Source organism: Eurytemora carolleeae, unplaced genomic scaffold, assembly GCF_000591075.1.
Source record: "Eurytemora carolleeae unplaced genomic scaffold, Eaff_2.0 scaffold445, whole genome shotgun sequence".
Taxonomy (NCBI): domain Eukaryota; kingdom Metazoa; phylum Arthropoda; class Copepoda; order Calanoida; family Temoridae; genus Eurytemora; species Eurytemora carolleeae.
In genome coordinates this window covers 232,089-253,333 of record NW_019396462.1, presented here as the reverse complement: position 1 = coordinate 253,333, position 21,245 = coordinate 232,089, and the positions used below count along the sequence as shown (strand labels likewise).

The 21,245-nt window shown below is 31.5% G+C and overlaps 1 protein-coding gene across 1 annotated transcript in view; it reads left to right on the top strand.

Moving 5' to 3' along the window:
* The first annotated feature begins 4,065 nt into the window (after positions 1-4,065).
* The window catches only part of LOC111703730 (glutamate-gated chloride channel), a 31,985-nt gene continuing 14,805 nt past the window's right edge, over positions 4,066-21,245 (top strand). Inside the window, exons 1-10 of the mRNA XM_023475766.1 lie at positions 4,066-4,157; positions 4,452-4,509; positions 4,709-4,790; positions 7,401-7,468; positions 12,450-12,534; positions 15,678-15,741; positions 16,519-16,608; positions 17,431-17,452; positions 20,307-20,462; positions 20,856-20,957. Of these exons, the coding sequence (XP_023331534.1) occupies positions 4,102-4,157; positions 4,452-4,509; positions 4,709-4,790; positions 7,401-7,468; positions 12,450-12,534; positions 15,678-15,741; positions 16,519-16,608; positions 17,431-17,452; positions 20,307-20,462; positions 20,856-20,957 (783 nt within the window). The 5' untranslated portion in view covers positions 4,066-4,101. The remainder of the gene's footprint in view (positions 4,158-4,451; positions 4,510-4,708; positions 4,791-7,400; positions 7,469-12,449; positions 12,535-15,677; positions 15,742-16,518; positions 16,609-17,430; positions 17,453-20,306; positions 20,463-20,855; positions 20,958-21,245) is intronic.

Here is a 21,245-nt window from a genome sequence, read left to right as displayed (position 1 = left end):
TGAAGGGGACAGGGGGGGGGATATTTCTTTATTATTTTTATATTTTTTATGCCGAAAGTGACGGCCATCGAACAAAGTTTTTTGTGAAGTACATGTTTTTGTATACGATCTGGTTTGTTATTGTTGAAACAAAAACTATCAAACTATATTATGAGATAGGAATGGGAATCTTTATACATCAGGGAACCAAGCTTGTCGGAAGGACTTAAAGAAAGATTTACAGGGTGTCTCTGAAAAATGCCCTTTTTGACATGAAAGCACACACCATGGTTCATTTTTTTATTTTGGACATTTTTTAAATTGATGAAACATTTCCGTTTGATTAATATAAATTAGAGGTTTATAGCACAACAATTTAAGAAGTAAAAACAGTTTAAAATTTGACATTTTGCCTTGGTTAAAAGTTGATTTTGGACAATTGCGATAAGCAAAATGAAAAATTAGCATTGCATTCGCATTTCATTTTAATAGATAAAATTAAGAGTTTAGAATTACACAAAAATGATTAAGACAATTAATAAAATCATAATTGATTTAAAGCAGAGTTTCATGCATGGGAAAATGTGCGCCCAAACTCTATTTAAAGACCAGGCATAAAGTTTTTGTCGCCCTTTCATGACGGTTTCGTTAATTTTTAAAAAGTTTGCAAACTTCGAGACAACTAATTCAAATTTTACTAAATTACTGGGTTAGATGGCATTCTTTGCAAGTCGTTTAAAGGTTTATGTTACCCTGATTTACATTTACATTACGAATCATTTCAAGGTTGAACTTGGCTTAAAAAAGATTGTTACTTGCTAAACAGAAAGTTTAAAAATAAAAACATGTTTTTCCTGACAAATGAGAGACGACAAGAACTGAGGAAGTTGTAAAACAAAAACAATTGATTGAGAAATGAAATAGGAAAACTATAAAGATATATTATCAGTTATTTCTTTCTAATTCTTCCTACTTCTATAAAATAAAACGGGGGCTTAATTTTTTTGCATAGAAAGCTTTTTTAATATTTCTATATGTGTTCCTCAAGTTTTTGTGATGTATAAGAAAATAAAAAATTTATCATGTTATATAATGGAACTTCAAAACATTTATCAGGTTATATAATGGAACTTCAAAACATTTATCAGGTTATATAATGGAATTTCAAAACATGTATCATGTTTTATAACGGAACTTCAAAACATTTATCAGGTTATATAATGGAACTTCAAAACATTTATCAGGTTATATAATGGAACTTCAAAACATTTATCAGATTGCATAATGGAAATTCAAAACATTTATCATGTTATATAATGGAACTTCAAAACATTTATTAGGTTAAATAATGGAATTTCAAAACATTTATCAGGTTATATAATGGAAATTAAAAACATTAATTATAATATATAATGGAACTTCAAAACATTTATCATGTTATATAATGGAACTTCAAAACATTTATCTGGTTATATAATGGAACTTCAAACCATTTATCAGGTTATATAATGGAACTTCAAAACATTTATCATGTTATATAATGGAACTTCAAAACATTTGCCAGGTTATATAATGAAACTTCAAACCATTTATCAGGTTATATAATGGAACTTCAAAACATTTATCATTTTTATAATGGAACTTCAAAACATTTATCAGGTTATATAATGGAACTTCAAAACATTTATCAGGTTGCATAATGGAAATTTAAAACATTTATCATGTTATATAATGGAACTTCAAAAACATTTATCATGTTATATAATGGAACTTCAAAACGTTTATCAGGTTATATAATTGAACTTCAAAACATTTATCAGGTTATATAATGGAACTTCAAAACATTTTAGTTTCTCCTCAAAAGCTTTTCGAAAAAAGGTCTCATAATTAGAAACATATGCACATGCTGGTTAGGTTGTACATAAACAAAAACAAATGCTGAATTGGTAAATTATGGCGAATGTTGGCAGATCAATAGTTTCTGTGGGATTTATATTTTTGAAAAATTTAAACTTCTCTGTTCCAAAATAAGTTTCTACCCCTTATTGGGCCATTGTAACTTTAAAAAAAATGAATGGAATCAATGTAGCTCTTTTTGGGAAAATATGTTTTTTCTTAATTTTTCTCTTATTTATAATTGATTTATTATGTCAAAACATTTATCAGGTTATATAAATGTAGCTCTTTTTGGGAAAATATGTTTTTTCTTAATTTTTCTCTTATTTATAATTGATTTATTATGCCATAGAAAATTATTCAATGTATTTTCTTTCACAATAAATAAGAATTTGGATTAGACTGTACTGTCACAGTTTAGAACGCCAAATCTTCCAAAAACGATAAAAAAAATCTAAAGAAAACAGAAGGATATAAAAAAATCTATTTTATAAAAGTAATTTTAGTAAAATCTGATGTTTAACAGAAACCTGTAGTGTTTAAACTTTGAATTATATTTAAAACCAATATTGTGAGACAAGACAGCTTACCTCGACAAAATCGAAAATATTTTCACTATTGCCTATTAATTTCCCAATGGCAAATATTTTTGTCTAGTTCTCTATCTTTCGCTTGATGACACCATAAATGAAAGATAGTCCGCGTTATTCAAGGTCAAAAATCAAAGTTAAAAATACAGTAGATGCGTCTGTGTTTATTTTAATAGAAAAATCATTTTTGATAATATCCTTTTCGAATTCCAGTCATGTTATTTGGCCTGAGAGTCTTTGATAGATTCTATTGAAAATAATAATGAATGATGGAAAAGATATTGATAAGGAATAAGGGGGAAGAAAAGATTTCAAGATTCCTAGAGGAAATTCATGAATGGTGAATAGTGAATGATAAAATAGGAATGATTAATGACGAATATTGTATCAATCATTGATGATGAATGATGAATTATGAACGCAGTTCTAAGAACAACTAAAAATAAGTAAAGAATGATGAATGAAATGTAAAAATTGACCAATGATAGATGCTAATATGCAAAGTAATGTTAAATGAATGTAGAATTATGAATGAAAAAATTTAATAATGAAGGATGAATGAAATTTTAAAAAAGGACCACTGCTAGATGTTAATGTAAAGGAAGGATGAATGATTAATGAATGAATGAATGGATCTGGAAACCCTGGATTGGAGTTTGGGGATAATCCCTGGGAGCTTACCCAGCACTTTCTAGGGATATAGATAAATACCAGCTCTAGCTAGCTAACTCTACGTAGCTTTCTTGTTAACTAGTTCTACCCATCATTGTCTAGCTATTTTATAGCAAGCTATATCTAGCTATCTTGTTAACCAGTTCTAACTTCTTCGCTAGGTTTCTTGTTAACAAGTTCTACACATGTTTCTCTAGCTATTTTTAAAACTAGCTTCTTTGCTAGCTTTCTTGTTGACTAGTTCTATCCATCTTTATCTTGCTATTTTTATTCAGTGCGAACCAGAAAACTTTAAAAAAAATTAAACTCTACATTCAGGACCAATCATTTAGGACCAATCATTTTACAAAAACATACCTTTAAACACATATAGTAAAGCTTTTTGATTTGTAACATATACACTTAAAGATTGCTTTAAAGTCATTTTTCTATTCCGCAATTTTCTAGTTCTCACTGTATAACAAAAATAAGTCGGTAAACCCATAGTAAAATTAATATAGTAACCCGACCAAAATTCAAAATGGCACGGTATTATTATTATTTGTAGTATTAGTTGGCAATAAATATTTCAATCTTTCAATTTTTTTTTTCAAAAGCTATTAATGATTGATAAATCAATAACATTTTTTCGATATATTCAGCTTTATGCACAATACTTCAGTTTCCTTTTGTTTCTCTTGTGTTGAGAAATAAAATAAATATTGTTTGACTAGTAGCATACTGTTCATACTTTTACAACAGGTGTAACAACTTTTAAACTAATCTTTGTAAAACAAATAATTTTTAGTTTTTATAAATTTATGAAATTTTCCAAAAAGGAGGGAAATTCTTAAAATTTTTTGTTGTTGAGTTATTGTTAATGATATAGTGTGCAAATATAAAAACCAAAATAAAAATTAAATTATAACTTAATTTTTTTTTCAGATAAAACAATGTATTCTGTTGGTTAGGAAAATAAATAAAAATGTTGTATCAGCAATGTTTAATCCTGCTTTTCATTGCGCAGTCCATTATTTATAGGTTAGCAATATTTTAAAGGCCAAAACATTTCTATACTTTTTTAACAAAAAAGATTAACGGCAGAAAAATTGCGCAAAAAAAATGTTTTCGATTGATTTAAAAATTAAAATACTTAAGTTTAAATTTACAGAGGATAGATCATAAATCAATTTTTCTTCTTACAAAATCCGCGAAAAGAGAACTATTTAAATAGGCGACTTTCAGAGCTGAAAACTAAAATTAACATATACTGCCGAATTGATATATAATGGTGATGTTTTCTATTTGCAAAATATTAATTAATAACTTTTTCAGCAATGGAAGCAATTTCTTTAATAGAAGATATAGAAAAGAAGAGGTTAACTACAGACAGGTATCTTTTAAAACATTATAAAAAAAGTCTAGAAATATTTTGAAACAGTCGCGTTTTGTGTTTCCCAGGCATCTTTTTTTTAACTTCAAACCATATTCATATTTATTTACTAACAACAGATATTTGTTGTCTGCTTTTGATTGACTAGTATCTGATACTAAATTTCTAATTGATTTATGAATATAAATATTTGATCTAGATTGAAAAGAACATTCTGGATGAGATTATGGGCCCAAAAATATACGATGCTAGAATCCGACCGGCAGGGGTCAACGGAACAGGTACAATAGACCGGCTGTGGTAAAAAAAACAGGTACAATAGACCGGCAGGGGTCAATGGAACAGGTACAATAGACCGGCAGGGGTCAAGAGATCAGGTACAATAGACCGGCAGGGGTCAAGAGATCAGGTACAATAGACCGGCAGGGGTCAAGAGATCAGGTACAATAGACCTGCAGTGGTCAAGAGAACTTTTAAAATAGACCGGCAGTGGTCAAGAGAACAGGTACAATAGACCGGCAGTGGTCATTAGAACTTTTAAAATAGACCGGCAGTGGTCAAGAGAACAGCTGTACTAATAGACCGGCAGGGGTCAAGAGATCAGGTACAATAAACCGACAAGGTCAAGGGAAAAGGTACAATAGACTGACAGGGGTCAAGAGATCAGGTACAATAGACCGGCAGGGGTCAAGAGATCAGGTACAATAGACCGGCAGGGTTCAAGAGATCAGGTACAATAGACCGGCAGGGGTCAAGAGATCAGGTATAATAAACCGACAAGGTACTAATAAACCGGCAGGGGTCTAGCGAGAAAGTTGTAGGAAACAAATTATTGAAAAAGGACTTGAGTTCTTGTCACAAACTCTGATTTCCAATGTTTTTATTTTTTTTCTTAAACAAAGGACTTGAGTTCTTGTCACAAACTCTGATTTCCATTGTTTCTATTCCTTTTCTTAAACAAAGGACTTGAGTTCTTGTCACAAACTCTGCTGTTCCAATTCCTATATATTTGCGACCTAATATCGTAGACCGGAGATATTTCAAACTATTAATTCTGCGAGATCAAATAATCTAGGTTTGAAATGTCAAATGTTTACATCGTCAGGTTGCAAGGATATAAAGATTCTAAAATTTGAATTTGTGGCAAAAGCTCAATTCCTTAATTGAAATTTTTCTTCAGACATCTTATTCAAACTTTGTAATATAATTTCCCTTTAATCCTCATATAGCAGGTAATAATGAAATTATTTTAGCAAGCAAGCGGATTATTTGCATTGGATAACTGTCAAATACTTTGTGTTACTAATTGCAAAGAATTAGTCCTGACAGCCAAGAAATTGTCTATTAGTTAATAAAATCACACTTTAAATGGAATAGAATAATAAATTCTATGGAAAAATTCATTTATCATGATATCACAATTATAAACATGTTAAATATATCAAAATGTTTCTGCTTCTTGTTTAATCGTCGAAACAGCTGAACCGATTGGGCCCGAATTGTTTGTTTGCATTTTTTTTGAAATTTACATTTTAAAGATTTATCTTGATAATTCAAAAGAAACCCCTTAAGAGTTACTAGGTCGGTCCCTAAGTGTCTAGTTACTAGGTCGGTCCCTAAGAGTCTAGTTACTAGGTCGGTCCCTAAGTGTCAAGTTACTAGGTCGGTCCCTAAGTGTCTAGTTACTAAGTCGGTCCCTGAGAGACTAGTTACTAGGTCGGTCCCTAAGAGTCTAGTTACTAGGTCGGTCCCTAAGTGTCTAGTTACTAGGTCGGTCCCTAAGAGTCTAGTTACTAGGTCGGTCCCTAAGTGTCTAGTTACTAGGTCGGTCCCTGAGAGTCTAGTTACTAGATCGGTCCCTCTAGTTACTAGGTCGGTCCCTGAGAGTCTAGTTACTAGATCGGTCCCAGAGAGTCTAGTTACTAGGTCGGTCCCTGAGAGTCTAGTTACTAGGTCGGTCCCTGAGAGTCTAGTTACTAGGTCGGTCCCTGAGAGTCTAGTTACTAGGTCGGTCCCTAAGAGTCTAGTTACTAGGTCGGTCCCTAAGAGTCTAGTTACTAGGTCGGTCCCTAAGAGTCTAGTTACTAGGTCGGTCCCTGAGAGTCTAGTTACAAGGTCGGTCCCTAAGAGTCTAGTTACTAGGTCGGTCCCTGAGAGTCTAGTTACTAGGTCGGTTCCTAATAGTCTAGTTACTAGGTCGGTCTCTAAGAGTCTAGTTACTAGGTCGGTCCCTAATAGTCTAGTTACATTTAATTTACTTAATTATAACTCAGTAATCTCTAAAGCACTAAACATCTGTAATAAACAATGATACAATAATTGTAAGAAGGTGACATAAAAGAACTGATAAATATGTAAAACAAATCTTGAAAAGTAGATTTATGAAATGTCCCAGATCATATTAAATTGATTAAATAATCGTTATCATTTACTTTTCTATCAAAACAGGAACTCTTACCCGTGCTCTTACCAATTACCAGTTATCAGTTAGCAGTTAGCAATTTAAACTTTAAGAACTCTAAGACTTTATCTCTAAAATCTTAAAATTGCGTCCAGAAAAGTGGTTCTGAGTTATTTATGTGGATTTTCTTCTGTTTAAGTTTCAAAGACTGTGTCTGCAAAATTAGAAGATTCTGAGAATTGGAACCAGCATATCTTCATTTCCAGATTATCCCATTCCCTCAAAACTCTTGTTCATTTGAAATGATGTCGTCGATTACCCATGCAGGGTTCCGTCACGGCCATATTACAAAATGTGACTCATTCGGTTCAGCTGTTTTGACGATTTATAGAAAGTACAGACTCTGAGAATGAATTATGTTTAGATTGCTTAGATCCTATATCTATTATATCTCCATAAATCTTGTCTATAATATTATTCTTGTATTTAGATGAAGCAACGTTTGTATATGTTAATATCTTCTTCAGAAGCTTCTCGAAGATTGATGATGTAAAAATGGTAAGCAGCATGCTGCCTGCAGCTGTATGTTTAGAACTTTAGTTAAAGAAGTTTGTTTCTCATCGGAGCCATACTGAACTTGGTTCAAGCAAATTATACCTACTAGAGAAAATGCTAAAATTAGTAAAAATTTGTCTTTTAAAGGGTTTATTCTCTTTTGAGTCAATTGGAGAGAAAAATTTGTCAGATAGGTTTGCGAACGACCGCTACCCTACCTTATGCAATATAAAATGTGTAACATCTGTTTATAAAAAGTGAAGATGTTTGAAAGCTGTAGTGTAAAAATCATTGGGAGGGAGAACCCCCCTGCCCCCCCCACACAATCGTGTTAGGGTTAAACATTAACTTTCGCTCCAAAGTATTTAAAATTTAAGTTCTGAAAATCTAAAAAGATAACTTTAAATAGATTAACAAGTACAATGTGGTGGCAACAGAGAAATGGACCAATTATACATGACGTCACAAGTGTCAAATATAACGAGAACGAAATTTTCCCATATTAGTTGACATGTTTTCCAAGAATAATTAAAAGATTATCACTATTATTAATAATTTTGCCGGACAGAGTACAGCTGTACCAAGAGAGTGTACAAATTCTATAGGTTGCCATTTATTGTAGAATCTATTTGGATAACTTGCTACAATTCACCAAAGTTACTTTAAAGGACTGTGAGCGTAATGTCAAGTGACCTTCCCTGCAAAGACTTTACAACGGTACCTTTAAACCATTATCTGTCCAGTGTTCACTGTTCACAGACAGGGCACAGAGGAAAGAGAGCTCTATGTTTAAAAACCTTTAAACCACTTGAATGCCTCTAAAATGCGATGTACGCTGTGTACAGTTTGACCTCAACACAGCTGATGCGAACATACTGTTCAGCAATTGAACGCTTTTTTGTTTTGATTAATGAGAATAAGTCCGAAAAAAATGATCATTTGAAGGATTTAATGGTATCGTCGTGAATCGGGCATTGCCATCTTTGAATAGAGGGTCCCTTGAAATTACGCTTACAGTCCCTTTAAATATATTTTCTACAACATAATCCTCTTTCTTTGCACGGATAGAGTAGAAATTCCTCACTAGATATTTAAATGAATTCTTTTTCGGTTTTAGAATATGGTTTTCAAAAGATTCTATAAGAGGAAAAAATCGTAATTGAATTACAAGTTTTCCTAAGTTTTAGTACTGGATTTTTCACACATTCATCAAACAAAAGCGATGTTTATCAGTAATTCTAGTATTGTGTATATTTGAAATACACGAAAAAAACCTCTCAGCGATGTCAAAAAAAAGATTAATGTCAACTTTTTGGTTCCATGCAAGCAAGCGGTAAATGCTCTCAACGTTTCCTGCTTTTCAGCAAAAACAGCTTGGTTTAGAAATTTTCTTCCTGTCCAAAACTTCTCAACCTTAAACATAAGGATCCAACTTGAGAAAGATATTTAAAGAGATTTGATGAACTATGAGATTCTCATTCTTTATGTGAAAGTTATTTAGTAAAGTTTCAATTATAAATCAGGAAAAATTGATAAAATTAAAATAATTGTATTTTCTACTTATCTTGCCTTCTATTAATTGTTTCTAGTTATCTCTATTTTTATCTTGTTATTGTTTATTGTTATTGTTTGGTATAAACCAGTATTAATTGCTATACAGTCTTGTATGCAACCATTATTATGCTCCATTAACTAACAGTTTTCCTGCTCAACAAACTAAAGAAAAACTTATAGTTTAGACATACACATTTTCTTAGTAAATTCAATTACATTTAACAATAACTATAAAAATTCCAAAAAATAATTAATATTTGTTTATGCAATATGCAATTAAATTATTTGAAAGGCTTACCAAGTTTTAAAATTCAAAGTTTGAGACACTAAAAAAACTAAGTAATTTGAATTAAATTCAACCATAACAGTAAAAATTCCACATAAAAATATATTTTTTGTTAAAAAGATTTTTGTCATGCAATATTTTTGACTGCATTAATTAGAAGGCTTACCAAGTTTTTATATTCCATGTTTTAGGCTCTGAAAACTGAACAAACAATATAATGCTAAAATTAGCTTCATACAAAAGAAACTTATTTATTGAAGAGGGTATTTTAAACAAATTTTCATCAGCAGTATAATATTACTTTTTATAATTTTACCGTAAATGCGTTTATTTCAAAGTTAAAGGGCCTGTAAAGGAAAAATGAAAGGGGGTATAGGATAAAACCTAAGAATCTCAGGTTTTGAACGATACCTATAAGACATCTATATAATGTTTCTGTCTCGAGAAATTGGCATAAAACTGTGTCAAAATTAATCCAAAACGGACATATGTCAGATTTTTTATAAAAGTTGTAGCATTAAACAGATCAACAGGAGTAAATCTGAGATTTTCAGGTTGCTGTGGTATATAGTCGTTTTCAGATTGGTTGCGTAATTGTTGAATATGATCTGTTTAATGCTACAACTTTTATACAAAATCTGCAGACAGGTATCGTTCAAAATCTGAGATTCTTAGGTTTTATCCTGTACCCCCTTTCATTAGTCCTTTACAGTCCCTTTAAGATAAAAAAGAATACAATCTAAAACAAAAGACAAATACTTTTCACAACAGCAGTTTGGTCATTTTGTTTTGGATTCATTCCACAAAAGTGACACCAGGAACCCGGCCCACATTGAACCAGGAATCCCCAGAGTGCACCAGAAACACCCAGAGTGCACCAGGAACCTCCAGATTGCACCAGGAACTCCCAGAGTGTACTATACACGCCAGGAACCCCCTTCAACCCAGACCGAATTATATTTTTAATAAATGTGGAACTAACATATCTACTTTTTTACTCTACAGAGGTTTGGTCCATCACCATCACCGAATTTTTAATTAAATATTTAAGTTATCATAATATTATAAAAACTCTTACATTTTTTAATGTTTGAAACAAATATTTTCATTTTCGTTTAGATTTATATTTGAGCATTGTCTAGTAATTACTCTCCTTGACTGTATTTATACTTAATCGACAGGTTTAGTACAGAAGTTTGAAAATATATAAAAGAAATGCATCTTAATTGTAAAATCAAGTATTTATTGATTAAAAAATTCTAAAGTGGAGATTTTAACCCTCAATCAAAAAAGCAAAAATATTTATAAGACACCCCTGGCATACAATTTGTAATTATACCCCAAATGAAAAGTTTTATTTAAAGAAGGAGACTACAGTTCAGGAAAATAACGATTACAACAAGTGTACTGCAAATGTCGAGCTTTGAAAACATCCTTTCATAGTTTAAATCTGTGGTTGTTATGATGATATGTTAAAGAAAGAATGTGTTTGTTGTATTATGATGCCCTTGTTAAGAATAATTGTTTTTTAAGATATAGAAAATTTAAAATTTTTTTTTATCAAAATATTTTTTTTCAAGAGAAATGATTCATGACTGTCTCTGTTCCTGAACAAAGTGGTTATTTTCTGTTCAGTAATTTGTCACATTTTTCATAATTTTCAGCTTTTCACGTCTTGGCACATTATTACTTTAATAACTTCCTACATCATTTATAAAATTCTGTATTCAACCATTAGGCATATTTTTGGGTTTCATAGATAAACAGAGAAAAAAAACCTTGCAGTCTAAGTTTAGAGCTAAGATTTTAAATGATTAAACTCGAGTAAACCCCGGTCTTTGAGACTTCTTAAACCGAAGTAAAGCTGAAGTTAAGACACGGGTTTTGAATGGCCTTGGGTTGAGTAAAATCCATCCACCTTGGGGTTTTCCCTCTTGAAGGCAGTGGTCTTCAATAGCTGATTATCGTAAACATTATTATATTTGTACATTTAAAATCTTGGAAATTTTATGAAGTGACTGCATGAGAAAGAAAATGTAGTAGCATAATTGTCATTGTGTAATTTTTTCAAGAGCTCCTTAATTTGTCTTTCTTTAAAGTTATTTTTTTCTTCTGACTAGCACAATTCGTTTTCCATAAATTATATTGTAAATAATTAATAAATTAATAAGTTATTTATTGTTTAAAGTGTTTAAAGTGTTTTTACAAAATACTTTGCAACAGAAATTTTCATCGAAAAACTTTTGATTAGTTTTTGCAAAACTAAAATTATAGTCCAGAAAAATTAATATTTAAGTTTAGTTAACACAACTTTATAAATAAACTAAAAAGACAAAGAAAGATCGATATCCTTTGAATGAGCACAATAATTATCACTAAATCATTAGAAATAAAAAAAATCGTACTGAATAATTTTTACGAATTTTTTAACTGAAATTACAGTTTTAAGCTTGTGAACTTTCTAAATATTTTTGTATTGAAACTTTGAATTGTTTGTTTAGATGCCTTGTCTATTTTCAAATATATAGAGAATGCATTGTTTGATAGAAGAGGAGGGTTTCCGAAAAAAATTAAAGAATTTCTCGAAGACTAATTTAAAAGTATTATTTTTAATTTGGCAATTTTAATGATGTTAATTTAAGTTTTCAAAAATGAAACCATATTTTCATCATTCAAAAACAGATTACTAATAAACCATTAATACGGGTCTCAAACACGAATTTGAAAAAAATATTTTTAATTTGGCAATTTTTATGATACTAATTTAAGTTTTCAAATGAATCCATATTTTCATCATTCAAAAAGTAATAAAAAAAAATCATTAAGGGTGTATATTCTAAGTTCTAAAAATAATTTTTGCAAAGTTTTGAATCAAGAATTTTTTTTTTATATTTTAAGAAACCTAGTGAATTTGTTTGGAAAGTAACTGAATTTCTTTTCCCGGAAATCTGATTTTTTATATTTTAGGAAACCTAGTGAATTTGTTTGGAAAGTAACTGAATTTCTTTTCCCAGAAATCTGATTTTTTATTTGCTTTATCCGCCTTCCCCTGTCTAAAAATATGTATGTAACCCGGTTTAAAGAGTACAGTTTAAAAATTATTTTTTACTATACAATTCCTAAAAAGCGTTTTTTTTTCTTCAGGAGTACAGCTTCCAAATAACTCTTCGTCAACAGTGGAATGATGTGAGGCTTAAATTTAAGGATAAACTTCAGAAAGGACATGAAGGTAAATATTAGGATATATTTACACTGCACAATTGCTCATTGGACAATGTACAATGCTCATTGGACTGTTAAAGTTATAGTTAGATTATAAAAGTTGTCTTCCTATTTCAGAATTATCTGGTTATCACTTTATATAAATTAAAAATATCTTTTGGTCAGTTTGTCTGTCTGTTGCTTCGGATGCTCAAAATTTTGAAATTGAGTAGGTTGACGTTTATAGGAAAAACTAGAAAGTAGAAAAAGTAGAGTTCCCAAGCTAGACTATATCATTATATAAAGTAGTAATCTTTAATTTTCTGATTGTTTGTATACCCGATTGTAAATCATGAATCCCTTGTACCTTAAATTGAAGAATTCAGTAGAACCACCGTAGTTTGGTTTAAGATGAGTGGGTTGAGTGACTTTTATAGAGAAAGTTTAGTTTTCAGGCAAAACAATTATTCCGTCTAAGCTAGTTTGTAAATAAAATGGTTGATTTTCCAAATAAAAATGTTTTCACTACTGAAAATGTTGTTGAAAATGTATCAAAAATATGGAAAAGCTTCAAAATTCTTTGTAATGAACCTAGAGCTGGGCGTCGTTTAAATCAGGAACGCGTTCTAAGTCAGGAACGCATTCCTATCTTCTTGACCAAGAACGGAACGGGGAAACGGGGGAACGCCAAGAACGGAACGGAACGGCATGATCATTCTTAGACTAAGAACGGAACGGAACGAGAACGGAACAATTGAAAAAAAGGGTACCAGAACAGAATGATCATGCTGAAGGCCCTTGTTCTAGAACGGAACGGAACGATTAAAAAAAAAGTAGGAACGTGCACAGCCCTCAATGAACCATCTATGGGACTGCGTCACAGCCTCTCTTTAAAGGCTTAAATTCTAAATAATATCTTCAATTTCAATTAAATCTCATTATTCATTATATTTACTGATGTAGACTGTGCCAGACTACTTTAAAAATAAGAGATTTAAAATTTTCGTAGTGGTTTAGTGTGGTTAACATTGGTTTACATTATTTAAACATTTTCAGCATTTTTGCTGTTGGATATCCTGTATACAAAACCAGAGTTAAACTGAAATCCTTCAATTTAAGTTTTGTTTACTGTGGATATTGATGTCCTATTAGCTAAGTACAATCACAAGTTTTAGCCTCGGATCTTGCCGTAATAGATAGTTCAACTTGATTGGATCAACACTCAAATATAGGCCTATGATAAACCGGGTACTGTAAAAAGTCTGCCCGTGCCATCAAAGTTGAAACTGAGTCGGCATAGAATAGGGTCGGGCCAGTACATGTCCCGTGTCACTAAGTCCATGGTTCAACGGGTCGGTCCGGTTCTAATTCAAACTGACCCTAGTCCACCGTGAAAAAGTTAACATGGATTAAACCATGGTTAGCTTATAGGTCTAAACTCTGGGACACAAAGTTAAAACCTTAAATACAGAATTAGTTGACGATGCCAACTCTAGAACCAGTTTATCTCTGAACTAACAAGAATATATATATATGTATGTATGCAATGCTTTGTCTTGAATTTGACTTCAGATTTCCCATGTTTGAGAACTCTGAGAAACTAGACATCTGAATAAATAAATCCATCAACTCCATCCAAGTTTACAACATTTACATAATCAAACAGATTTTTCTATTGTTCAGAGCTGTCATTTCTTTGGTTTTCCAGCGATATCTTGGCCTTCTTCTGGGCAACAAAGTTAGAGAGAAAACATTGAATAGTTAAAACTTTTATTTTTATAAATAATAAACAGAAAAATCGGTTTTGTATGTAATATATTTAATTCCTTTCAAACTTCAGTTAGAAAGAAACACATTAAAATGTATATGTCTAGGGCTACAAAAAAGTATAAATGAGTAGGTAAGGTAAAACCAAAGGCCAAGTTGAGTCTATCTAAATCAGTTAAAACTGAGACCGAATTTAAAGAATTTGAGCCGAGGCCTAAATAGGAAAAGCGGTTTAATTATTCAAACATGGTTGGTTCCACTTTAAATCGTATTCAGTGTTTCAAAATTTGAACCAGCGCTCAATTGGAACATTGGGTTGCAGAGATTTAGGGATTAGAAAATCAGAATTTGTGGCAAAAACTAATTTCATTTACATCAAATTGTTCCAACAAAATGGTTTCGTTCATTCGATATTATTTCTATTTTCTAACAGTATCCACGTTTTTATATTGAAATTCCGTTGTCCAGGATTGGATGAACAGAATAAGTAGAAACATGTCTGTTTGTTTTGAAAACTGAATTTCTTCGAAGTATTTAAAAAAAAATATCTTTTCTATGAAACTAAAATGGAAACTGTGTAAGTCTTTTTCTCCATCTTATTTTACTATTTTTTCTTCTTGCAAATATATTCTTCTGCTATAATTATCTTACATAGGTTTATTTTTTAAATTATTAGTAATTTTTCAACAAAAAATCTGATTTGTCTGAATAAAGTTATAAACGAAAGAGTTTCCGTTAAAGGGACTGTAAGCGTAATTTAAAGCGACCCTCTATACAAAGCACAATACTGAACGTTCCCCTTGACATCTTTATATAATCAATAATATGGAAGATATTCCTATATGTTTTCCTGTCGCAATTCACTTTTGTAGAGAATGCGCAATTAAAAATATGAGTTAAATTATAAACATCAATATCATATTTGATCAGAATAAGGTTTAAAGAATACCGATGTGAATTGGGCATTGTCATCTTTGCATGGAGGGTTACTTGAAATTAAGCACCTTAACAGTTAATTCAATCGCGAGGTTTACAACTCTGAAAGTTCGTGCAGAATTTGTTAGACAGTTTCTACTTTAAAGTGTCGCAACGTATTGGACTTCGGTTTTACCTCACACACTTCTTTATACTTTTTTTGTATTGCCTATACATTAAACATGCATACATATCTTGGTTTGTATTGTACAGAAGATAAATCTTAGCTCCGTCTGGTTCTTTGGTTCTTACTCAACAAATATTTAATCTTCATGTCCTAATAATCTTTAAGTATTTACTCATCGCTATAATCTCTACTAGATAAGATACGGTATCTCACTATATTATCTCTACTAGATAAGATACGGTATCTCACTATATTACCTCTACTAGATAAGATACGGTATCTCACTATATTACCTCTACTAGATAAGATACGGTATCTCACAATGACGGATGAAGGAAAAGTTTGGATGCCTGATACATTCTTCAGGTGGGATATTTACATACAAATACAATACAATTATATAGTGAGAAGTTGATGGACTAGGTAAGGGGTAATTGTACTGCATCTGTTGTATGTAAGATGCGTTCAGTTTCTAAAATTTGAATTTAATCGCAAATTGGTCTATAACTAAAAATTTGAAAATTTTACGAGTTTTCTCTTTTTACTTTTTATTAAAACACATCCACCAACAAAAAAGTATAGAACAAAAATACGAGCAGATTAAAATTGGGATCGAAAGTCACTGGTTGCTGGGATCGATAAGTACCAAACCATTAAATCTACGTGATGGGAGTGCACTAAAGAATCAGTTCAACTATCTATGCCTAGTTCAACTTCTACTCGCTGCTTATTAATATAGACCTTAGCGGGAATAATTGAGAGTATCGATGGTAGGGTTAAAGTGAAACATGGTAAAAATGAATGAGAAAGGGAAACTGAAATAATTTTAATTGACACTTCTTTATATAAACTTTATGTTTCTTAAATAAATCCTAATCATAATCTGCAAACCCCAACAATTATTTGCTTTTTCTGTCCAACGGGAGCTCAATTCGCTGTTTACATTATTGTTGTCCGTGGAGTAAGAATTACATCAAATTCTTTTTTCAAGAACATACAATATAGCTGAAGGTAGTGACGTTATATTTATAACTATTCATGACTCATTTTAGTTTTAACCAGCGTTCCTTTAGCGGTAGGATGCGTTTATGTCAAAATGTAGAAGAAATTGAAGCTGTTAAAATATTTTAATATTATATTTAGAAACGAGAAGATTGGAGCATTTCACAGTATTCTTACTCCTAACTTGTATATACGAGTCTTTCCTAATGGAGATGTACTCTATAGTATCAGGTAATTACAGATTTAACCGGGGCACCCTTATTTCAACTTACTACAGATTTAACTAGGGCACCCTTATTTCAACTAACTATAGATTTAACCAGGGCACCCTTATTTCAACTTATTATAGATTTAACCAGGGCACCCTTATTTCAACTTACTATAGATTTAACCGGGGCACCCTTATTTCAACTTACTATAGATTTAACTAGGGCACCCTTATTTCAACTTACTATAGATTTAACCAGGGCACCCTTATTTCAACTTACTATAGATTTAACCGGGGCACCCTTATTTCAACTTATTATAGATTTAACCAGGGTGCCCTTATTTCAACTTACTATAGATTTAACCAGGGCACCCTTATTTCAACTTACTATAGATTTAACCAGGGCACCCTTATTTCAACTTACTATAGATTTAAGCAGGGCACCCTTATTTCAACTTATTGAACTCTAATATATAATCCAATACCCCCCTCCCTTTGTACTTGGATCAATGATTTCCAGGGGATTTTTTGCCTCAAAGTCCCCCGGACAAATCCCTGTATACGACCCTTGAAAATTCCCTGTATACGCCCCTTGAAAAATCCCTGTATACGCCCCTGGAAAAATGTACCTGCATAAGCCCCTGCTCTGGGGTTAGAACATTTCTTATTTTTAAACAAGAATTTTGGATTATAGTTGTGCCTCTGAATGTAACTTTTTAATTTGATCAGAAACTGATTTTCTAATTTTCTTTTAACCTAGTTGTAAACTTTTCAACTTTTCATTGGCTAATACATGCAATCTAAAAAATTTAAAATATTCTTATACTGGCATGAAAACCTGTCAGGATTATGCTCTTAAAGGGAAAGGTTTAAGTTAAAAATTCGAATTTTATGAAAATTTATGTTTAGAAATATAGAAAATATAATTTCACTGAAATTTAGCGTTCCCTAAAATAATTCTTTTCTCATGGAACCAAGCTTTGATATTTTATTTTTGATTGATTTTAGCTAATTTTAACCTTTTTTCATAAAAAACTCACCCTCACCCTCTCCACAAAGGGGTTAATTCTTAAGAAAAAAGCCCTTTTAAAAAGTAAAAAAAAAAATTTTTTAAAAGAAGAGAAACTAAAAATGTGTCGAAGTGTCACTTTAAAATAAGTATAGGGAAAACTCTTGTGAAGATTGACACGTCAATTTCTACCTTTTATTCATTTATCACCCAGCTTTCATCCTCACACTTGTCTACGTTCATATTCATCCCAAACCATCCAGCTTACATCCTCACACTTGTCTAAGTTCATATTCTTCCAAAGCCATTCAAATTTCATCCCCCACTCGTCTGCGTTCATATTCATCCAAAACCATCCAGCTTTCATCCTCACATTAGCCTACGTTCATATTCATCCAAAACCATTCAGATATCATCCCCACAGTTGTCTACGTTCATATTCATCCAAAACCATTCAGCTTTCATTCTCACACTAGGCTACGTTCATATTCATCCCAGACCATCCAGCTTTCATTCTCACACTAGCCTACGTTCATATTCATCCAAAACCATTCAAATTTCAGCCCACACTCGTCTGCGTTCATATTCATCCAAAACCATCCAGCTTTCATCCTCACACTAGCCTATGTTCATATTCATCCAAATCCATCCAGATTTCATCCCCACACTTGTCTACGTTCATATTCATCCAAAACCATCCAGCTTTCATCCTCACACTTGTTTAAGTTCATATTCATCCAAAGCCATTCAAATTTCATCCCCACACTCGTCTGCGTTCATATTCATCCAAAACCATCCAGCTTTCATCCTCACATTAGCCTACGTTCATATTCATCCAAAATCATTCAGATTTCATCCTCATACTAACCTACGTTCATATTCATCCAAAACTATTCAGATTACATTCTCATACTAACCTACGTTCATATTCATCCAAAACCATCCAGATATCATCCCCACACTTGTCTACGTTCATATTCATCCAAACCCATCCAGATATCATCCCCACACTTGTCCACGTTCATATTCATCCAAAACCATTCAGCTTTCATTCTCACACTAGCCTAGTAATTTAGCATGATAGAAGGTATGTAAACAGAATGTGGTGTTGGATCAAGGTGAAATCCAGTTCATTTTTCATTCTGAGTCACTCATACATGAGTGTAAATCTAATATTATAAGAGCAGTATAGCGAGAGAGGGGATAATAGTAACGATTAATATTAGTTTGTTTATATATTCATGTGTATTTTATCAGTTCCTACTCCTAGCAATGTTTCCTATAAAAGTAAATATTTCTTAATATTTTCATGATTTTTTAAAGACTTTAAATACTTTGGCATTACAATTGTTTCTCTTGTATTAAAAAGCTATAAAACAATGAAAAGGAATAATAAGATGATACTTTTTTGCGTTAAATTCCATTTATTTTGTATGTTGTATAATTTACCTGAACAATTATGTAAAATGTTTTGATGTTAAGTGATTGATCAAAAAAGTCATAACAAAATTTTAAAACAAAAATTTTGTTCCTAAATTTAGCTTTAGCGTTTTATTTTATTTATATAGAAATGAAAGTGATAGAATATTAAAATTATAGGTTCAAAAATGTTGATGCGATTTCATAATGTTTTCGAGCTTCTAATACTAATCCTTTTTTAATTTGAGACTTTTTCATTTGAATTAGAGTTGAATTAGAAAATCTAATATTTGAAACTTTTCTTGAATTCTAAAGAAAAATTGTATTATTAAATCTAATTAACAACCTTATATTACACTAGAGGTAGTAGTACAAGTGCAACATTATCATCTAGTTTATATTAATTTTATCAATGATATTCTAAAAAATACTCTCAAAAACATTTCTAAATAATCACAAAGATCAAAAACTTGGAAAGAGAATTATCGGAATTGTTGACAACAATTGAAGTTGTTCAAATTTTAAATGCATTTTATTATAAAGAATAATAAATCAATATTATTAATATAAAGAATAATAAATTGCCGGTCGTAAAGTTTTTATTTTAAAATTATATTCTTTTTATTATTTTACTGCTCGCAGCTAGCCCTGATACAAACTTTGCATCAGTTTTCAACAAAAAAGTTAATTTTATCATCTGAAAGTTCCCCACATAGCAACATTCACCAACCCTTCATTATACAGTGGAAAAAATGTCAACCTGCATTATAAAAAAGAGTGTTTCCAAAAGTGAAATGGTGTAGTTGATGAGACATAATTGAATAGAATACTGGTTATCAATTTAAGAACATTGGTTCTATCCAATGTTTCTAGTAAGTGGGTGATACTTAGTAACTTCACTCAACCTAACCGGTTTTATTTTTAAATCACTTTTAGTCTCCAGACCCGTTAAATTAAAAGTAACATTTAAAAAAGTATTTTTGATCAATAAAGTTGATATCAAATGAGGAAACTGAGTTTTTGCCACAAAGTCTGATGTTCTATTCCTATATATCCGCAACCCGATGTGATAGACCTTAGATATTTCTATATTTTGTAAGATAAAATATTCCATGTTACAAATATTTAAAATTTACCATCAGGTTACAAAGATATATGATTTTGAAAATTTGAGTTTGTGCCAAAAACTCAATCCCTTTCCTAAACCTAGTTCATGGAACCCTGGTTTCCTTGGTTTCATTTTCATGCTTTAAATTTTAGACTTTATTGGTTTACAACTTGAACAACAGTTAGATAATTCAATATTTGGATTCACCTAATTATAAAACATCTTTTGTTCAGGTTGACCTGACGTTTGCTCGAGAGCTGTCCTTCTACATTGTAACCATCTACATACCCTGCTTCATGATTGTCGTGGTATCTTGGTTCTCCTTCTGGCTCGACTACAAGGTATACTGATCCAAGGGTTGTAAGCGAGGATTTTGCCAATTACTTCTTAAAAACTAAAAAGAAATATTTCATAACTTAAAAATGTACATGCCTGGAGCTATAAAACAGTAAATGCGAGTTATTCAGATAAAATCAAAGGCCAAGACACTTTAAAGTCGATCCAGTCATAACACTATAAGCAGAGCTTGTCATATCTGTCTAGATATGCGTCAACATTAGAGATTTAAATACATTTAATGAGAAAAAAATATGGGGAGGTTAATTAATTTAAGGGTACTATTGTGAGTCGAGCATTGCTATCTTTGCATGGGGTGTTATTCAAAATTACGGTTAAAGTCCATTCATCAATAACTGAATTTATTTGGTTTCGCCCTATATCTCACCTTTTCTAAGGCTGTACCTGCCAGGGTAGCACTTGGAGTAACAACCCTTTTGGCTATGTCGACCACCATGGGCAGTATTCAACGCTCCCTTCCTCCTGTAGCCTATACTAAGGTAATAACTAATCCTTCCTCCTGTAGTCTGCACTAAGGTAATTACTAATCCTTCCTCCTGTAGCCTATACTAAGGTAATAACTAATCCTTCCTCCTGTAGCCTATACTAAGGTAATTACTAATCCTTCCTCCTGTAGCCTATACTAAGGTAATTACTAATCCTTCCTCCTGTAGTCTGCACTAAGGTAATTACTAATCCTTCCTCCTGTAGCCTATACTAAGGTAATAACTAATCCTTCCTCCTGTAGTCTATACTAAGGTAATAACTAATCCTTCCTCCTGTAGTCT